The 18,748-nt window shown below is 55.2% G+C and overlaps 1 protein-coding gene across 1 annotated transcript in view; it reads right to left on the bottom strand.

Annotated features, from left to right (window-relative positions):
- Positions 1-18,748, bottom strand: part of NOTCH1 (notch receptor 1) — a 68,869-nt gene that overhangs the window by 10,017 nt on the left and 40,104 nt on the right. Inside the window, exons 7-25 of the mRNA XM_038745877.1 lie at positions 18,329-18,484; positions 17,367-17,552; positions 15,915-16,028; positions 14,145-14,258; positions 13,229-13,462; positions 12,628-12,738; positions 11,339-11,531; positions 10,828-10,973; positions 9,751-9,864; positions 7,766-7,885; positions 7,038-7,190; positions 5,802-6,030; positions 5,429-5,630; positions 5,123-5,276; positions 4,410-4,594; positions 3,662-3,794; positions 2,832-3,089; positions 2,604-2,716; positions 818-1,386 (exon numbers count right to left, since the gene is read on the bottom strand). Of these exons, the coding sequence (XP_038601805.1) occupies positions 818-1,386; positions 2,604-2,716; positions 2,832-3,089; positions 3,662-3,794; positions 4,410-4,594; positions 5,123-5,276; positions 5,429-5,630; positions 5,802-6,030; positions 7,038-7,190; positions 7,766-7,885; positions 9,751-9,864; positions 10,828-10,973; positions 11,339-11,531; positions 12,628-12,738; positions 13,229-13,462; positions 14,145-14,258; positions 15,915-16,028; positions 17,367-17,552; positions 18,329-18,484 (3,484 nt within the window). The remainder of the gene's footprint in view (positions 1-817; positions 1,387-2,603; positions 2,717-2,831; positions 3,090-3,661; positions 3,795-4,409; positions 4,595-5,122; positions 5,277-5,428; positions 5,631-5,801; positions 6,031-7,037; positions 7,191-7,765; positions 7,886-9,750; positions 9,865-10,827; positions 10,974-11,338; positions 11,532-12,627; positions 12,739-13,228; positions 13,463-14,144; positions 14,259-15,914; positions 16,029-17,366; positions 17,553-18,328; positions 18,485-18,748) is intronic.

Genomic DNA, 18,748 nt, shown 5'->3' on the forward strand with positions numbered 1-18,748 from the left:
AGAGGTTTCTGCTGGAAGGTCTCACACTGCCCACCCAGCTTTCTTCCTTAGCGTATCCCTTTCCCCACCAGCTGAGCGTGCAGGTGCCAGCAGCCCAGTCTTTCTCTGTCCACCACAAAGGGCTGGAGCCGAACGCCAGTTTCCTCTTCCTTAAGGACCGTGAGCTCTTATGGAACAGGGACTATGTCCGACACAGTTATATTGGATCTACCTCAGCGTCTAGTACAGTGCTCAGCATGTGGTAAGCTCTTAAATATGGCAAATTATTATTCTGATAGGATTGCAGCCCCTCTTCCCTCCTTCAAAGCCTTACTGATGGCACGTCTCCTCCAAGAGGCCTTCCCTAAGCCCTCCTTTCCTTCCACTCCCTGCTGCGTCACACTGACTTGCTCCCTTTATTCATCCCCACTCCCAGCCCCACAGCACTTAGGTACTTATCTGTAATTTCTCTATTTATATTGTCTGTCTCCCGCTCTAGACTATAAGCTCACTGTGGATGTAGAATGCGTCTGTTTATTGTTGCACTGTACTTTCCCAAGTGCTTGGTAAAGTGCTCGGCCCACAGTAAGTGCTCAAGAAACACGATCGGCTGACTGACTAACCCAGCTGGTCCCAGAAAACGTTTGCCCACTCTGGCACCTTCTTGCCCCAAAGCTCCCGACCTGACTCGGTGAGTGGCCGGCATGAGCATCGGGCTGCTGTTCTGCAGGTCACCGTGGAGACGCAGAGACAGACAGATGCGCCCGTACTGGGTGGTGGTGTCCCACATCGTCCCCGTAACGGATGGCCGGGGGAGCGGGGTCAGGGATGAGCTTACTTGCACTGGACTTCCACTTTCTGGCAGTCGAAGCCATCGAAGAGGCAGCCGTCGTTGTTGCACTGGGCGTCGCAGTTCCCGTCGTTGAAGTACTTCCAGCACTGCAGGGACTGAGTGCAGTTCTTCCAAGGGTCGTTGAAGTTGAGGGAGCAGTCACCCCCGTCCCAGCCGCAGGCGTGGTTATTGCATTTCCCGTTGCAGATCTTGTTGCCCGTGTCCTTCTTGCACTCGGGGATCTCGCAGTTCTCCTCGATCAGGGGCGGGATGATGTCCCGCCCGACGCCACCCACGAAGCCGTAGTCCAGGATGTGGCAGTAGAGCCCGTTGAACTTGGCGGGGCAGTGGCACCGGTAGAAGGGGGCCTCGGGGGTGAACTCGCAGGTGCCCTGGTTGTAGCAGGGGTTGGAGAGGCAGGGGCTGCTGACGGGGTATTGGCACTCCGGGCCCGTGTACGGCGGCAGGCAGAGGCACTTGGAGCTCTTGTGGCCCGAGACGCAGGTGCCCCCGTTCTGGCAGTGCAGGCTGCCGCATGTGCGTGCGTCGTTCTCACACGTGGCGCCCTCGAAGCCCTGTGCAGATGGCAGGGAGCGGGACAGAGGGAGGAGGTTGGGGGGGGTCACCACAGGGAAGACCTCACCACACAACCCAACCCCCCACCCTGAGATTCATCACACACACTGGACCGCGGCTGTGATTCCTGGGATCGCCCGGTCCCCTCCTCCTCAGTCCTGAAAATCATCACACACTGGACTGCGGCTGTGATTCCTGGGTTCACCCGGCCCCCTTCTCCTCCTCCTCTGCTTCAGTCCTGAGAATCACCACCCACTGGACCACGGCTGTGATTCCTGGGAAGGATCACCCAACCCCCTCCCTCCTCCTCAGTCCCAAAAATCATCACATCGGACATTGCTGTGATACCTGGGAAAGAGGAGGGAAGGCTCTAATGTCTGAGAGGGAGACAGAATGTGTCCTGGGAGATTAGACCCTTGGGGTGGGTCACAGCTGGCCTATGCTTCTGCCAAGGCAAATTCTCTCCAGGACTTGGCTTGGGCTTCTTTCCCATACTAAAAAGGGAAATGAAGTGGGTTCCTAGCCTTCTTAGGGGATCCGAGTCCCCACTGAAAGGCCTAGCCGTTCTTCAGAAGCATCTAGTGGCCAATTGGGTCAGACCTCCAGTATCTACAGCCCGTTATTCTGACTCCTCCTTCCAGAGCCAATGACGGCTGCCTGCTTGACATCCATCCTTATGGGTGCCACCAAATCAGTGCCTTGGGCCACCCTGTCCCTGCATGGACCGGATCATCTCTTGCCTGGGCCCTGGCTGAGCAATGCTGCCCTCTGGTCCCCTTCCTCCTGCCTGTCCTCTTAGTATTATGGTATTTGTTCAGCACTTACTATGTCAAGCACCGTTCTAAGTACTGGATTTACAGCTGGGGAAACCGAGGCATAGGGAGGTTAAGTGACTTGCCCAAGGTCACACTGAACTGGGTATCAGAACCGGGACTAGAACTCGGGACCTCTGACTCCCAGGACCATGCCACCACCGCACCACGCTGCCTCAACTGTCAGGCCCCTCGAGGGAAAGGGACCACGTCTAATACCCACCTGTGCCTTCTCTCACAGTGCTTAGCACAGTGCTCTGCATACAATAAGCACTTATGACTTTCAGCTTAGTACTAACACTAGTATTTCCATACCCTAGAGTGCTCTGCTCACAATCCCCCGGGACCTGCCCATCTTGGTACACCTTTGTCCCGGTACCCACCCGCCCAGAGCCCCCACATACCGGGGGGCAATTGCAGATGAAGCCTCGTCCGGTGTTGGTAGCCACGGCACAGGTGCCGCCGTTCTTACAGGGTTTGCCCTTGCAGCCATCGACGACAACATCACAGCGCCGTCCTGGATGCGCCGGGTGGGAATGGGTGAGATGAGGTGAACAGAGAAGAGTGGCATGAGACGGGGGACACCGCTGAAGCCCGCCGGCCTCCCCAGATCACCTCCATCCCCCGCCTACCTGTGTAGCCCTGCCGGCACTCGCACTTGTAGTCGTTGACCCGCTGCACGCAGTTTTGGGTCCCACGAGGGTCGCAGGGATTGGACAGGCACTCGTTGACATCCCCCTCGCAGCGCTCCCCAACAAAGCCCGGGGGGCAGTTGCAGCTGTACCCCCCAACCTGGTCGACGCACTTCCCGTTGTTGAAGCACTTGGGCCCGCGGGTGACGGGGTCGGTGAAGGGGTGACAATCATCCACGTTGATCTCACAGTGCACGCCTGAGGCCACAGAGAGACCGGATGGTGGTCAGGGACCGGGGGACTGGGTGGGGAGTATGGCCAGGGGCACAGGGCGGGGGAGAACCTTCGGGGTTAAGACTATGTGAAGTAATCTTATTTTTTTAATAGTATCTGATAAGCGCTTAGTAAGTGCCAGGCACTGTACTAAGTGCTGGGGTAGATGCAAGCTAATCAGGTTGGACACAGTCCATGTCCTACACGGTGCTCATAGCTTTAATCCCCATTTTACAGATGGATGAGGTACTGAAAGTACAGATAAGCTAAGTGACTTACCCAAAGTCACACGGCAGATAAGTGGCAGAACTGGGATTAGTACCCACGTCCTCTGACTCCCGGGCCCTCATTCTTTCCTCTAGGCCTTGTTGCTTCTCGTGAAAAGTATGTCTCAGGCAGCAGGCACTAAACTAACACTCTGCTGGGACAGATACCACTATCCTACCAAGACCCCGAACTCTGCTGCCTTTCCCTCCCCACTGTACTCTACTGGGACCTGGTCAACGGACGGTCGGACTGTCTGCCCCAGAGAGTCAGGGAGAGGGCTCCCCGTTTACCTTGCGTCCCCCGGGGACAAGAGCACTTGTAGGTATTGATGAGGTCGATACAGGTGCCTCCGTTCTGACAGGGGTGGGAGAGGCACTCGTTGATCTCCTCTGAACAGTTTGTCCCGTGGTAGCCAGTGACACACTACGAGAGAAAGCACATTGTTGGGGGGGGGGGGGGAGCTGTCACAAGCCGGGTTTTCCAGAGGCCCTGGACTCGATTCTCCCGGACTGGAGATGGGCCACGGTCAAGATGGAGACTGCATGGTCGGGTCTGCAGGATGTGTGTTGGAGGGGAGGGGAGGGGAGGGGAGCCCCTCTCCTGATTAAGGGAGCAATGACCCTGGTGGGGCCCCGCAAGGAACCCGTGGAATCCTGTAAACGCTATTATTTAGGTGCAGCCATCCTAGTTCTCGTGGAAGCGATACATCCTGGCAAGACTCCTCTCTGGAGAAAGGGTAAGGGAGTTCCCTCTTCAGCCAGGTTCCCAAGAGACCAGGATCCCCTCTCTGCAGATGGGACCCCGCCTTCTACCACATGCCCCTTTCCCCAACTTTTTAATTGCACAAGACTAGAGGCACTTCCATCTTGGGCAGGGCAGAACAGCCTTCTATTCTGGGGCACTGGGGGACGGGTCTGTTACCCCCACCACCACCACCTCCGATGCAACTCAGACCTCCCTCCCTGCTGCCTCTTGCCCCACCATGTCCAGAGTTCCTTCACAATTCGTTCCTGCCTTTCCGGACACTCCCCGACCCACCTCACACGAGTAGCCTCCCAGGTAGTCAGTGCAGGTGGCTCCATTCTGACAGGGATTGGACAAGCACTCGTCTACCTGCTCCTCACAGTAGCTGCCCGTGTAGCCCGCCTGGCAGCGGCAGTAGTGGGTGTTGCCAGTGTCCATGCAGAGACCAGAGTTCCGGCACAGGTTGGTCACGTCAATGCCTGTGGGACACGGGACCAGAGCAAAGGAGACTCACTTGTGGGAGGCCACGGAGATTTCTGCGGCTCTTTCGCTGGCACGCCTTAAAGGAAGTCCGCTCTCAGTGATCTGCCCGACTTGAATCGGGGGAGGGTGCCTTGTGGATAACGCAAAGCGGCGGATGACCCAATCAAGAGAGCCATCTGGGGGGCTGTGGTTGCGGGAGGGGGAGATGAACAGTAAGGTCGGGGTCAGTAGGCTGTCAGGGGTAAAGTAGATCGGAGGAAGACAAGCTCACAGCCAAGGCGTGCTTACGTGCCCTGCCCCAGGTGATCCATAGAGTGGATCAGGTTCCCTGTGCACAGCCGAGGCCTGAGGGCCCGAATCCGGATGAAAGCGTAACCTGCCACGCAACAAAGCCAAGCTGAGCTGTTTGGCTCCAGTGCCGATTGGTTCCCAGGACAGAGGCCTGGATTAAGCTGACTTCCAGGGGCCAAAGGCGGAGCCGGAATCCCTAGGCTGTTCTCCCCCAGAAAAGGCGGGTGGGTTACCTTGCTGTTTGGCGGCTACTTCGCAGGAAACGCTAGGGACGTCGCAGTAGAGCCCAGTCCAGCCGCTGTTGCATTCACACCGGTACAGGTTGTTGGTCTGCCAGCATTTCCCGCCGTTCTTGCAGGGAGACGAGTCACACCAGCGTACCAGGTTCTGAGGGCACCAAGGGACAGGACACCGGTCACGGCTCTCCTCTAGCCCCAGAGAGGACGGGGAGGGTGGTCCCCTCTGGCTGGTGCCACGGCAGCCTGCCGGGTCAGGGCAGGTTTGGGATTCCCCCACCTAGTCCGATGGGCTGCACTCACCTGGCAGTTCAGGCCTGTGTAACCCTGGGGACAAGTACACTTGTAGGTGCCATAGCTGTCCTGGCAGGTGCCTCCGTTCAGACACGGCCGGGAGTCGCACTCGTTGATGTCGTGCTGGCAATAGCTGCCCGTGAAGCCAGGTGGGCAGAGGCAGGTGAAGGTGTTGATGCCATCGACACAGGTGCCCCCGTTGAAGCAGGAACTGAAAGTCAGGAGAGGGGCGCTGGGTTATCCCTCCAGCCACAGGCTTCCCATGACACTCTGATTTCTCCTCTTCACCCTCCTTGAGCTCACAAGCGTCATCACCCTCAAAGACCTGGGGCGGCCACCCCCTTCCCCACCCCGAGTCCCCACCCCGGGTGCCACCGGCTACCTCTCAGTACAGTCAGGGGTGTTGTTTTCACAATGGATGCCACTGAAGCCAGAGGGGCAGGTGCAAGTATAGCTATTGACGCAGTCGGTGCAGTTGGCTCCATTCTTGCAGGGGTTGCTGGCACACTCGTTGATGTCCTCCTCGCACTGGGGGCCCCGGAAGCCTGCCAGGCAGTGGCAGAAGGCATTGTTGATACCATCGGAGCAGGAGCCTCCATTGTGGCAAGGATCTGAGAGGAAAAGGAGACATGGGACCTTCAGAGTTGGCATCCGTCTTCGTCACCACACCCCGGACAGCACTGGCCCCAGATCCCTGCGAGGCAGGAAGGGGCAGGGATATCTGGATGAGGGACATGCGGTTCCCCGGAGAGGTCAGTGACTGGACTTGCCCCTCAAAGTCACAGTGTGGGATTGGCAAAATCACAGTTATAATGAACCTCGCGACTCCAAGCACACTAAGTTATCTACAAAACTGTCTGATCTCTCGTTTCCAGAATCAAAGTCACTTTGGCAAGCAAATGCAGGCCTAGGGGACCCAAGCAGCCTCTTCCCTGCTCCGTCCCTACATTAAGCAGGAGCTGGAAATCTCAACTTGCAAGGTTTCATCACCCCTGTGGGCAGGAACGCTAGCCTCTGGGATGACCTTTTTCAGGAGAGCAGGAGGTGGCAGTTCTGAGATGGTTGAGTTCTCCGGGGCTTTCCTTACAGGGTTTGGAAACCCCTCTCTGCCTTCCAGAAAGTCTTCCCTACTACTCCTCAACCTTCAGAGATCAAAAATATGTCCATCAGTTCTGGGGAAGGCCAGCCCCAGTGCCTCTCTCTAAGCTCTGGAGAGAATTAAGTTTCTGGATTGGGCTCCTTCCCAAATCTCCCTGAGCCCACATTAGGCCAACCGCCTCCTCCTCAAGAGCCCAGAAGATGGGCTAGATGACCCTGGAGGAGCTGACTGCTTCCCCTACTTGGCTAAACTGTGTGAGTTCCAATCTCTTCCCCGTTCCAAGAAGACCCTCATACAGAAGGACGGATGGATGTCTGAGGCTGATGAGTGCGGAAGGGTCAGAGAGTTTGGGGTTAGAAAATGACAGTTTGGGATTGCTAAACTTCGGGCACTGACATTAGTAAGGCACTAATCTGCAGGGGGGCTCTTCACGTTACGCCTCATTGAGGTGCAGCTCTCACGGATTCGCCTCCCCCCCCGCCAACTCTGGAGTCCCAGGGCCTGGCCCTCGCCCCTTACTTGGTTGGCAGTCATCTATGTCGGTCTCGCAGTTGCGGCCCGTGTAGCCAGCCTTGCAGTTACACCGGTAGCTCCCATTGTTGTTCTGACATGTGGCCCCGTTCCGGCATGGGCTTTTCACGCATTCGTTGATGTCAATCTCGCATGTTTGCCCTGAGAAATGGGGAATGGAGGAGGAGGAGAAAGCTCAGACTAGTGCCTATGACAGAGACAAATCCCCGGGAAGAGTAATCCCTCTGGAGACCGGCTACCATGGGCTGTGAGGGCATTTTTTAAGATAGTGGAGCCCTGAGAACTTAAAAGGACAGAACTTTCAGGACGGTAGCTGCAGCTTACCATTTCCCAGCAGGCCAAAGTAGAGCACTCGAAGCCCTCAGTATCATCCATGTTTCCCCATCCCTGTCCCTCACTCTAGGCTGTAAGCTCCCTCTACACTGTATGCTCGTTATGGGCAGGGAATGCGTCTGCTTTATTGGCAAATTGTACTCTCCCAAGCACTTGGTACAAAGCGCTCAATAAGTATGACTGGGTGATTGATTGATCCCCCACAACTATGCCATTCACAGGGCATGCTGGGAAGCCAAACTCAAGGCAAATCTTCCCCTAATTCCAAGCATCCTGTGGGTATTCAAATGATGCCTCTAGTGACCTCTTCCCAGTCTCCAAAAGGGCAAAATCCCACTTGGGAGTATTGCTGTTGAGCAGTTTGCCGGGGAGACGGGCCCCACCTTGCCAGCCTGCAGGGCATACGCAGGAGAAGCTCTCATAGTCCTCTGATTCTTTGCACTCGCCACCATTTTTGCATGGGCTGTTGGCGCAGGGAGCTAGGACCTCTTTACACGTTGAGCCTAGGGAGGAGGAAGAAAGTGAAAAACAAGCCCCAGAGAGTTGGTGTACCTTTAGACACGTAAGCCCCAAATCCCCCAACGCCCTGATCCTGTGACACAACATTTAGGTGAAGCGCATCCCTCAAAAGTCTTCATCCAAGTTCCAACCCCCGAAGAAGGTCTTCCCACTTCCTGAACCAGTCCCCGGGTATACCTGGGAGTCTCCCAGCCATTTCCCAGAGCCCTCTCGGGGTGTGAAGTAGCAATCCCTCCTCTCCTGGAGGCCTACCAAGATGGCCCATCACTGACTGTGCAATCAGGGGTTTCACCTTTCCTGGAAATGTCCCGCAGGAGGTTGGCAGGGTTCACCCAGTGAAATCTCAGTGCTCGCTACAGGGGTACACCAAGGCCTTGGCCTTCGGTTTTCCTATTTTATAATTCTCTTTGGAAACACAAAAGGATAATCACCAAATTCCTTTTTTTAAGCAAAAAATCTGATTTATAGTTTTCCTGTTTACCGGCATGGAGAAGGATAAATTTGCTAGGAAATGTTATCTTCCTTGTCAAGTTTTATCTCCCAAGTAGGCCTTTTGTGATTTTCCAGAGCCCCTTTTTCCTATCTGTTTCCATGGTGACCTGTGCAGACAGGAAATTCGCCAGAGTTTCCTACAATTGTGCACATATTGCCATTTTGTGTGAGCGGAAGCAGGAAGCTGGCAAACAGGAATCAGGTCAGCACTGATTCCCAGCCCCACTGCAGCCGCATCTATTATTCAGACAATCTGCTGTCGATTTTTCCAAAAAGGAGTGTCGGTGGGTAAACAGAGCTTTCCCCTGCCATGGCTCCAGAAAGGACTGCCACCCAAAGCAGACCGAGACGTATTTTCTGAAATTATACTCGGTCGGCTCTGGGAAGACAAGAAGGGACCGTGGCCTCTGTCCTTCGTCAAAGCAAATATTTCTTTTGTTCCTCGGTATTGTGGAGGGAAAGGCCCAAGACCAAACGACATCTACCACCCCAGCCTGTCCAAAGGCATCCGAGACCTCCCCGAGGTTTCCTTTGTAGCTTTCAGCAGGTTTGAAACAATAGAGGCAGGACTGTGGCTTTGGAAGATGTATTGCTCCACCTCCCTTAAGGCCGCAGAAGTCATTTCCCCCTCGGTCCCGCCACCCCGCCCCCTGCCCTCCCCCAACAACCCCTGCAAGTTGACAGAGCCTGGTTTTTAGGAGTTTATGAATTAATTCTCCCAACGAGGGACATTTATCACCGGATACAAAGCCGATAAGCAAGGCCTGATTGTTCCTGGGGCAATGCTTCATATTTCTTTGCATTCCAATGAAGCGCTCTTCATTCACTGTCACACAAAGGGCCACTGGGAACCTCTAGCTAAAGGCTAGCGAACCACCGGGGCTGGAGGGAGCCAAGGCGCTCAACCTTCACCCCTCCAGGCAAGAAAGCGGCGTGTAGCCGACATCAGAAAGTGGGCAAGTTGGAGCCTCAGTCTACATGGAGGGCAAGGTTTGGGGAGAAATCCCACATGGGGTGATGATAAGCGCTTAGTACAGTGCTCTGCACACACTAAGCGCTCAATAAATATGACAATGAATGAATGTGTCTCTCCCCCCCCCACCCCCAACAACCATCTTCACGCAAATGACACTGCAACTTTCGGGGAGAAGTGGCGTGAGCGGGATCTAAGTGAAGTAAGAAACTGACACGCACACCCATCCATCCAGCTATCAGCCCTCTCTGTGGACTCTCACTTCTCTGTCCCCTCCGGAGACAATGGGAAGTAGGTGGAGAACTGAGTTACAGGGATGCAGTCACGGTGGGAGGCTGGGGAGTCCCGGGGGAGACCTGACCCACCGAACCCCTTTGGCCTTACCAGTGTAGGGCAGGAGGCAATTGCATTTATAGCCGGCGACATCATCGATGCAGGTGCCCTGGTTGAGGCAAGGATTGGATGCACACTCGTTGATGTTCATCTGGCAGTTGGGACCTGGGGGGAGAGGCACAGATGGACTTCAATGCTCCATGGCAGGGGAGCTCCCCTGGGTGCTGGGCAATGGTCTGAAACTAGGGTTGTCTTCCTGAGCCCCTCATCCCCGTCCAGTCACCCTCTCCACCCACTCGGCCTCTGTTTTGGCTCCAGAGACTTCACAGGCTTGCAGGGAAGATCTACTCCCCTGTTCCTCTAGTCCATGGATTTCCGTTGCCAACGGTCAGTCGCATGGAGAGCTGCAGCTCTGAACCCCTGACCCCTTCGGGTGCCCTGGAGACCCCACTACCCCTCACAGGAAACCCTGACCCAGAGTCCTTCACCGAATAAGATCGAGTGTGGATGCCTGGGAAAGCAGTGACTGCTTAGGGGACGTGGTTCCCACATAACTGCAGCATCAATGTAGATCATGACGATGACAGTGGTAATTCTAATAACAGTAATGATAACTGTGGTATTTAGCGACTACATGTACCAGGCGCTGTACTAAGCACTGAAAGCAAATCAGGTTGGACACGGTCCCTGCCCCACATAAGGCTCACGGTATTAATCCCCATTTTACAGATCAGGTAACTGAGCCACACAGCATAGAAGTGAAGTGACTTGCCCAAGGGCACAAGTGGCAAAGCTGGGATTAGAACCCAGGTCCTTCTGACTCCGAGGCCCATGCTTTAGCCACTAGGCTGTGATAATGATATATACTGGTCACTTACTATGCAGCAAGCCAGGACAGACACAAGATCACCTCGGACTTAATCCCTCTTCCAGATGAAGCTTGGTCTAAGAGGGAGGGCAAGAGTCTTCTCCCCATTTTACAGATAAGGTAACTGAGGCACAAGCAGGTGAAGTGACTCGCCCTAGGTCACCCAGCGGACCAGTAGCAGAGCTGGGGTGCTTTGCAATGGCCTCTGCCTCTTTTCTCTTCTACCTATCTCCATCTTCTCCCGGCCTGTGCCTCCTTACCACTGAAGCCCTCCCGGCAGGTGCAGACATAGCCGCTGGTCATGTCTTTGCAGGTGCCACCATTCATGCACGGGTTCGATTCACACTCGTTGTTGTTAATGTCACAGTTAGTTCCGCTCCAGCCGGGGTCACAGTCACAATTGTAGCTGGAGAGAAAAAGTTGACCGGGTGGTTGACCGTCACCCGCTGGGCATTTCCTGCACTCCCGGACGTTCCCCCACCAGGGCCCACTAAAAGCCCCTGCGAAAGAGCAAAAGTTGCCAACCGGCTGAGCCAAGAATGGGCTCATTCTCTCAGGGCTGGAAAAGGTTGCAGCCTTAGAAGACCAAGAGGGTCCAGGATGCACCTCTCTGGCTGCCCTGAGGTGAGATGGGAAGTTGGGATGACATAGGGATGGTGTAGCTCAGTGGTGTATGAGCTCAGATCATGGGTTCCCGATGGGTTCCCATTGCCAAAACCCACCCCACAGCCTCCCCGGAGCCCGCCCGGGCTGTCCCGTTGTCCTCCGTACCCGTTGAGCCCGTCGTTGCATTTCCCGTGGATGCAGGGGTTGCTGTTGCACTCGTTGACTTCCGACAGGCATGTGGGGTCATGGTAGCCCTCGGGACACATGCAGGTGAAGCCATTGATGCCATCCTTACAGGTGCCACCGTTATGGCAAGGGCTGGCGGCACACTCATTTATGTTGATGTTACACATGCTCCCTGTGGGGAGAAGATCAGAAAAATCATCTTTAAAGGCCCTTTAAAGGATGCCTGGGAACAGGAAAGGGAGAGGAGGCCAGTGAACTCTCTAGCAGGGTAGTTGGTCAGAAGGTGTGTTCCTGTTACCCAGGTAGCAGGGTGAATTTCTTGGCCTCAACATTCCTGCACCTGGTTGCTCCCACCCACCCTCGATCCATTCCCCAAATCCCCTCTCCATCCTCCAACAGGGAGTTAACTTTCAACTGCACTCCCTGGTCCCAAAGGTGGAACTGCTCTGTTCCCGGTGATTCCACAACAACAAACATCATCCTCTCCTGCTAATTTAAACCCCTCATTTCTCAGGTTACTGATTTCGGTGGGGTGCGAGGATCTGGAGGGGTGAGGAGGGACCTGATGCCTGCTCCAAGCCAGCAGGGAGACATAATAGAGTGGGGAAACCTGGGCCCAAAGCTCTCACTGCAGGAAGAAAGACCCTATTCAAGGCCCTTCTGCTGGAAGGGGTCGGGGGTTGTGCAGGGTGGGCCAGAGCCCTAGGCAGGTGAGCGGGAAGCCAGCCCGGGCCTGCTTTCATCAAAGGACACTAACATTTTCCAACAGGATCAAACAAACCAGTTAGACAAGGCAGGCAACACGATACCCATGGGACGTAGAGGGGCCGGGATTCTCGTTTCCCCGTCCTCTTGCTCGCCAGATGTCACCAGCTAGGCCCCGGCACCCCACCGGAACAGGCTCCCCGCATCACGTCTCCCCACCTCACAATGCCTTCTCTACTTCGACCCAACCGGCTCCCTGCAGCCTGACGGCAGTGGAGGGGAGGTGGGAAGCAGTGGGGAAGAGTTCGGTGCAATACTTCTGAGTTCCTGTTTCACGGTGGGACTCTTTTTCCGGGAAAGGGGAGGGGTTCCAAGGTCCACAGACCACTGCTGACTGGTCTAGCCCGGTGCTGGGCCCGGCTAATTCTCCCAGAGCCCATCCTCCACCGGGTACCCCCGTCACGCAAAAGGGAAGAAAGACCTTCTGGTTCCCTGTTGGTATATTTGGATTCCTAGAAGCAATCACTGGAGCAGCTTCAGATGGGCCCGGCCCCACTGCTTACCTGTGTACCCGGGCTCACAGGCACACTCGTAGCCATTGATCTTGTCTAGGCACTTGCCATAATCGCAGGGGCTGCTGGCACAGTCATCCAGATTGACCTCACAGTTGGGCCCTGGGATAGGATAGATGAAAGGAGAAAGAGGGGTCAGTTTTGCCCAACGGACTTAGACCCTGCTACAGCCCTAGGTAAACAGCTGATCCTCCAGGACCCTTCTCCCCCAGGACACGCTTTCGGGGTATCAATTAGTCAATCATTGGTATTTATTGAGCACTCACCATGTGCAAGGAACATGCCTATCAACTGTTATACTGTACTCTCCCAAGCGCTTAGTACAGTGCTCTGCACACGGGAAGCGATTGATAGACTGATTGATTACTAAGTGCTTGGGAATGGAAAATACAATAGAGTTGATGTGTGCCTTTCTTTTCAACCCCCACCTTGGGACTGGAGTGCAAGATCCCATACACCCCACTTCCCACCCCGCACAGCCCTCTTCCCGTCAAGTGACCCAGACGGTGAAGCTGGCTCAGGGTGAACCTCCGAGGCTTCCCCGCCCCCACCCCGCTCAGTCATCTCTCGTCTGGACCCCAGAGCGTGAGACCTGTGGTTCCTTTGAGGCACAGGCAGCTGTAGGCGTTGTTTCGGTCGTGGCAGGTCCCCCCGTTTTTACAAGGCTGGCTCTGACACTCGTTGATGTTGGTTTCACAGCGGTGACCGGTGTAGCCGGGTTGGCAGAGGCAGGAGAAGGTCGCGATGCCATCCTTGCACGTGCCATAGTGACACGGGTCCGGCTCACACTCGTTGATGTCCACTTCGCAGTGAGTGCCGGTGAAGCCTGGTTTGGGGCCAAGAGACACAGGGTGTCATCAGAGCCGCCCCTCCCCGGCCACAAAGCAGGATGATCCATTTCCCCTCCTAAACCCCAACCGCGGCTTTTCCCCGGAGCCTGGCATTCACCAGCTGCTAATTACTGACCGCTTGGCAGTGGGATTCCGGGCAAGGGGGCTGCACAAAGGGCAGCCTGTCCGCTGCCAGGGCCCAAGCCAGCGGCCTGGCTGCCTGATCCTTGGGTTACAGGCTTCTCGCTGAGAGAGACGCTTGCATCTCGCCATCGCGAGGCCAGCAGTCTCCCCTCCTGCTGGGCATCGGCTTCCTCGGAGTGAGGGGAGGGGCGCAACCACATACAGCTAAGTGCCCTTGTGCTGGATAGAACAGCTAACTGATGGAGGCAAGGATCGCCCCACCCGCCTGGTGGGCTCAAGGAGGCTTTGGACAGATTGGAGAACGGGGATAGATGTAGTCCCATTCTTCTAAGCACCCCGGGACCACTAGAGACAAAATACTGAGCCTGACAGCTCGCGGGTCTGATCCGGGTTGTCAATTGCTTGTGGCCTTGGGAAATGGGCAAAGGGACTGTGGAGCGCCCGGCGCTGCCGAGGGACACGGACACCCAAGGTTCCAGTGGGCCCTCCCCATCTCCGCCACACCCTCAGTGTCCGAGGACGAGCCTATCGCACCTTCTGTGCACTCGCAGGTGTAGGCGTTGGGTCCGTCTATACACTTGGCTCCATTCTTACAGGGGGTGCTGGCACACTCGTCCATGTCAAACTGGCACAGGTGCCCGTTGAAACCTGCGACAGAAACGGGGAAGCGATTCTGTTGGGACCCCAAATTCAAGCAATATCCGCACCCCCGCCATCTCCCATCAAACAGTGGAGCCCCCACCCTCCCCGAGCTCCATCTGCAGACTGCAGCTCTCAACTCCATGAAGAGAGGACACAAGCTTGGGGCGGGGAACCTTCTTGTCCCACACACAGCTAAACCGGCAGCACCGCCCGGCCTATCCTATCTCGCCTCGACCCCCTCTGGGACCGCCACCCAGGAGTCAGCCTCCTCTTTACTGCAACCCCACCTCCGGCTCACAGGACAGACACAGCTAACTCTGTTACAGCGGCCACCGCCAACGGGCCCCGGACTCAGCCCCGGCTAACGGGCATTCTACTGGTGAATTACTTTCTTTCTCTAAGCTCGTTTCCTTTCTAATCAAAGTCCCTACCGTGCCCAGAGCCAGGCTCTGCTGACTCTCCCCCCACCTCCCCTACCCCGTCCGGCCCGTCTCCCCCCACCCCCCGACCTAGGGAAGGCTGCATTTTTGCAAACCAGCTCCTTGTTTCCATGGCTACAACTGTATGGGGATGTGAATGGGGGGCTCTGACCCAGCGTCTGGAACATCTTATTTACATCTCTAGAGGAGCGAAGTCTCCCGGACTTCAAAAACCGCCTTTCACAGCTTAACCGTCTCCCCCATTCTCTGCTCTCTCGCGGGGAACGTTGACACCTTATTCAAACCCACCAGCTCCACAGCACTCCCTCCTTTTTCTCCCGGGCCCCCAAGCCGGAGCCTTTTCAAGTGCAGGCTTTTTTTTTATTCCGTCTTACTTTCACCCCCCTTGCTTCCAACATGGAGCGGTGGGCAGGCCCCAGCCGAAGGACACTCAGATGAATTGACTGGCCCTGACAGGCGGGGATTGTTCAAATGAGAGTAGCTCTCACCCTCCCTGCCTGGGGAAAATGGCTTCCCCCCCAACCCCCTTCCCTTTCCCTGAATGAATCAAGTCTTTCAGGAGGCGCAGAGCTCAATGCTCCAACACCCCCTCAAGGCAGCAGCCCCCTTAGGATGGCAGCGTGCTCCCTGAGTTGGGGGGAGGAGAGGGCAGCTGGGCACTGACCACGGCAGTTGCCAAAGACTCTGCTTTGAGTTGCGGTCTATTTTGTTGGCGAAGCCATTTATCCCAAAACCATGGGGAGGCCATGGCAGGAGGCTGTTGCTTTGGGGCCGGAGGGAGTGAGGAGGCGTTGGAAGATGACTGGAGCATTCATCTCAGCTGCCCAGGCACTGTGCTAGGGAGGCAGTTAAAAGACTTCCCTCCAGGGTTCAACACGTGGTCCCCATTTCACCGCCTCCCTCTCATCTGAGATACGACCCAGAATCCGAGAGGGTGTCTAAGAGTTCGGGGACACCCTGGCCTTGACACGCAATGGCCATCTTTTCCCGGTCTTCCAGTATGGTAGGGGAGGGGAGAACTCTGGAGAAGTTTCTAAAGTCGAGCTCTCTCAAGTGAAAGTCGTGGGCTGGTTCGGGTTCCTCCCGGGAGTCGGCCTCGCAGGCTGCTGGAAATCCAGCTTTCCTACCTTGCCTCTGGCTGGTGGATTAATTTCAACTTTGTTTCCACTACAAAGGCTTACGCTCAGAGGCAAGGCTATCTATCGACCTCCCTTCTCCTTACCGGTGGGGCACTGACAGTGAAACTCATTGATTTTATCAATGCATTCGCCGTTGTGGAGGCAGGGGCTGCTGGCACACTCGTCCGTGTTGATCTCGCAGTAGACGCCCTCGTAGCCTGCAAGGATAGGGAACAATGGTGTTGGTCCGGATATTCCAGGGGCCCGGAAACTCCAGCACTAAAGCAAGAGTGACCAGCCTGCTCTAGGGGGGATTCTAGACCTCACACCTCCTGGCGGCATGGGACGATTCACCTGGAGAGCCAGGAGGACCGGGACCTGCTGATTTGAAGAAACTGTCTGCCTGAGGATAAATGGGAAAGATAAAATATTCTCTGGTCTGGAAATATTCACGCCAAGAGAGAGGAACAGATAGATGCACTTAGAGTTGTGGAATTTTTGAACTGCAAATTCCACCAGTTAGTCAGTCAAACCTATTTACTGAATACTTACTGTCTGTACTAAGCACTTGGGACGGTACAATATAACAATAGAATGGGCACATTCCCTGCCCACAGTGAGCTTACAGTCAGTCCAGAAGGGAAGGGGGTGGCCCCAGGGGAACCCATTGGGACCTGACGGTGGCAGTTAGAGACAGACACGGCAGGTAGGAAGGGTATGGACTTCATGGTCACGGGAGATCGCACAGGCAGAACAAGAGGGGTTTGGCTAAACTGAGGTATTAGTTAAGGGCTCACTATGTTTTAAGCACAGTACTAAGCGCTGGGGTAGACAGAAGATAATCAGGTCTCACATAGGACTCACAGTCTCAGTGGGGGAGAGAACAGGTACCGAGCCCTACATTTTGCAGATGAGGGAACTGAGGCATAGAGAAGTTAAATGACTTGCCCAAGGCCACAAAGCAGATATATGGTGGAGCTGGGATTAAAACCCAGGTTCTCTGATTCCCAGGCCCGGGCTTTATCCACTAGGCCACACTGCTCGTTATCATTATTATTCTCATTGTATTTGTTAAGTGCTTACCGTGTCGAGCACCGAACTAAGCCTGGGGTAGATACAAGACAATCAGGTCCCATAAGGGACTCACAGTCTCAGTAGGTGGGAGAACAGGCACTGAATCCCTATTTTACAGATGAGAGACCAGGGGGCACAGAATTGACGTGACTTCCCCAAGGTCACACCACAAGGGACTTGGCAGATCTGAGATTAGAACCCAGGTCCTCCGACTCCCAAGCCCGGGTTCTTTCCACTGGGCCACACTGGTATATGGGTTGCTAACAGAAAAGCGAAGTGGTGTAGACCTCTAAGGAGGTACCATCACACGGGTGTTCAGAGACAGAATTAGGGGCTGGCTGGAGTCTACGTTTCCTCTGCTGGAATTCAGTGCCGCCTGGGAGCGGGAAGCTGAATCAACAGCCCCGTTACGGTCCCATCTGAGCTTTGGGATTCTATGGTTCGCGGGGCGATTGTGTCCACCCGGCAGCTCCCGGTCCTACCTGGCATGCATATGCACTGAAACTCTCCGATCTGGTCCAGGCAGGTCGCGTCGTTCTGGCAGGGATTGGAGAGGCACTCATTGACGTCGATCTCGCAGCGGGGGCCAGAGTAGCCTTGCAGACACTGACACTGGAATGAGCCCTGGGTGTTGATGCATTTGCCAGCATGCTCACAAGGGTTGGCACCTGAAAACCCAAGATACGATGTTCCCAAATGGCAAGTTTCAGTCAGTCGGTCGTATTTATTTAGCACTTACAGGGTACAGTAAAGAGCTGTGAGTGCTTGGGAGAGTACAATAATAATCGACGGACATATTCCCTGCCCACTGCGAATCATTCTCGCCTGTCCCGCCATCGACCCCGGCCCACGTCATCCCCCGGGCCTGGAATGCCCTCCCTCTGCCCATCCGCCAAGCTAGCTCTCTTCCTCCCTTCAAGGCCCTGCTGAGAGCTCACCTCCTCCAGGAGGCCTTCCCAGACTGAGCCCCTTCCTTCCTCTCCCCCTCGTCCCCCTCTCCACCCCCCCATCTTACCTCCTTCCCTTCCCCACAGCACCTGTATATATGTATATGTGTTTGTACATATTTATTACTCTATTTATTTTACTTGTACATATCTATTCTATTTATTTTATTTTGTTAGTATGTTTTGTTTTGTTCTCTGTATCCCCCTTTTAGACTGTGAGCCCACTGTTGGGTAGGGACTGTCTCTATATGTTGCCAACTTGTACTTCCCAAGTGCTTAGTACAGTGCTCTGCACACAGTAAGCGCTCAATAAATACAACTGATTGATTGATTGATCTAGAGGATAGTCAAACAACCGGGTCATTGCTGAGCTGGGACGCCTACACCAAGATACCCGCCACTTCCCAGGACTTTCCATTCCCCAAAAGGCTTCCATCCCTGTGAGAGATGGGAGGCAGAGCAGAGACCTCACCTTTCCACCCTATTCCCCAGCTTACCCAGAGAGCACTCGTCCACGTCCTGGTTGCAGGCTGGTCCCATGTAGCCCGAGGGGCAGGTGCAGATGGCCTTGCCGTTGACGGGGTTGGTGTCACAGTTGGAGCCTTCGTTACAGGGGTTGCTGATGCAGGCATCGTTGAGGTGGCAGAGCAGCCCTGAAGAGAAAAAGAAGCGATAAGTTAGAACTGAAATGGAGTGAGGGAAGACGGCACCACCTAAAGACAAAGGGAATGGGAAGGGGGAGGAGGTGCATGCCGGCTCAAAAGCGATGTACAAAAATGACTCCTCGTGGACCCAACCCAGATGACTCAATAAGTTCTGAAGATGCCTGCCCCTCTCCCTCAATGATGCTATACCAATGGTGGAAAGTCTAAGCCAAATCCTTCCTGCTGCAACTTCAGGCCTCTGTCCTGTCACCC

The sequence above is a fragment of the Tachyglossus aculeatus genome, chromosome 4 (genome assembly GCF_015852505.1).
Source record: "Tachyglossus aculeatus isolate mTacAcu1 chromosome 4, mTacAcu1.pri, whole genome shotgun sequence".
In the NCBI taxonomy this organism is placed as follows: domain Eukaryota; kingdom Metazoa; phylum Chordata; class Mammalia; order Monotremata; family Tachyglossidae; genus Tachyglossus; species Tachyglossus aculeatus.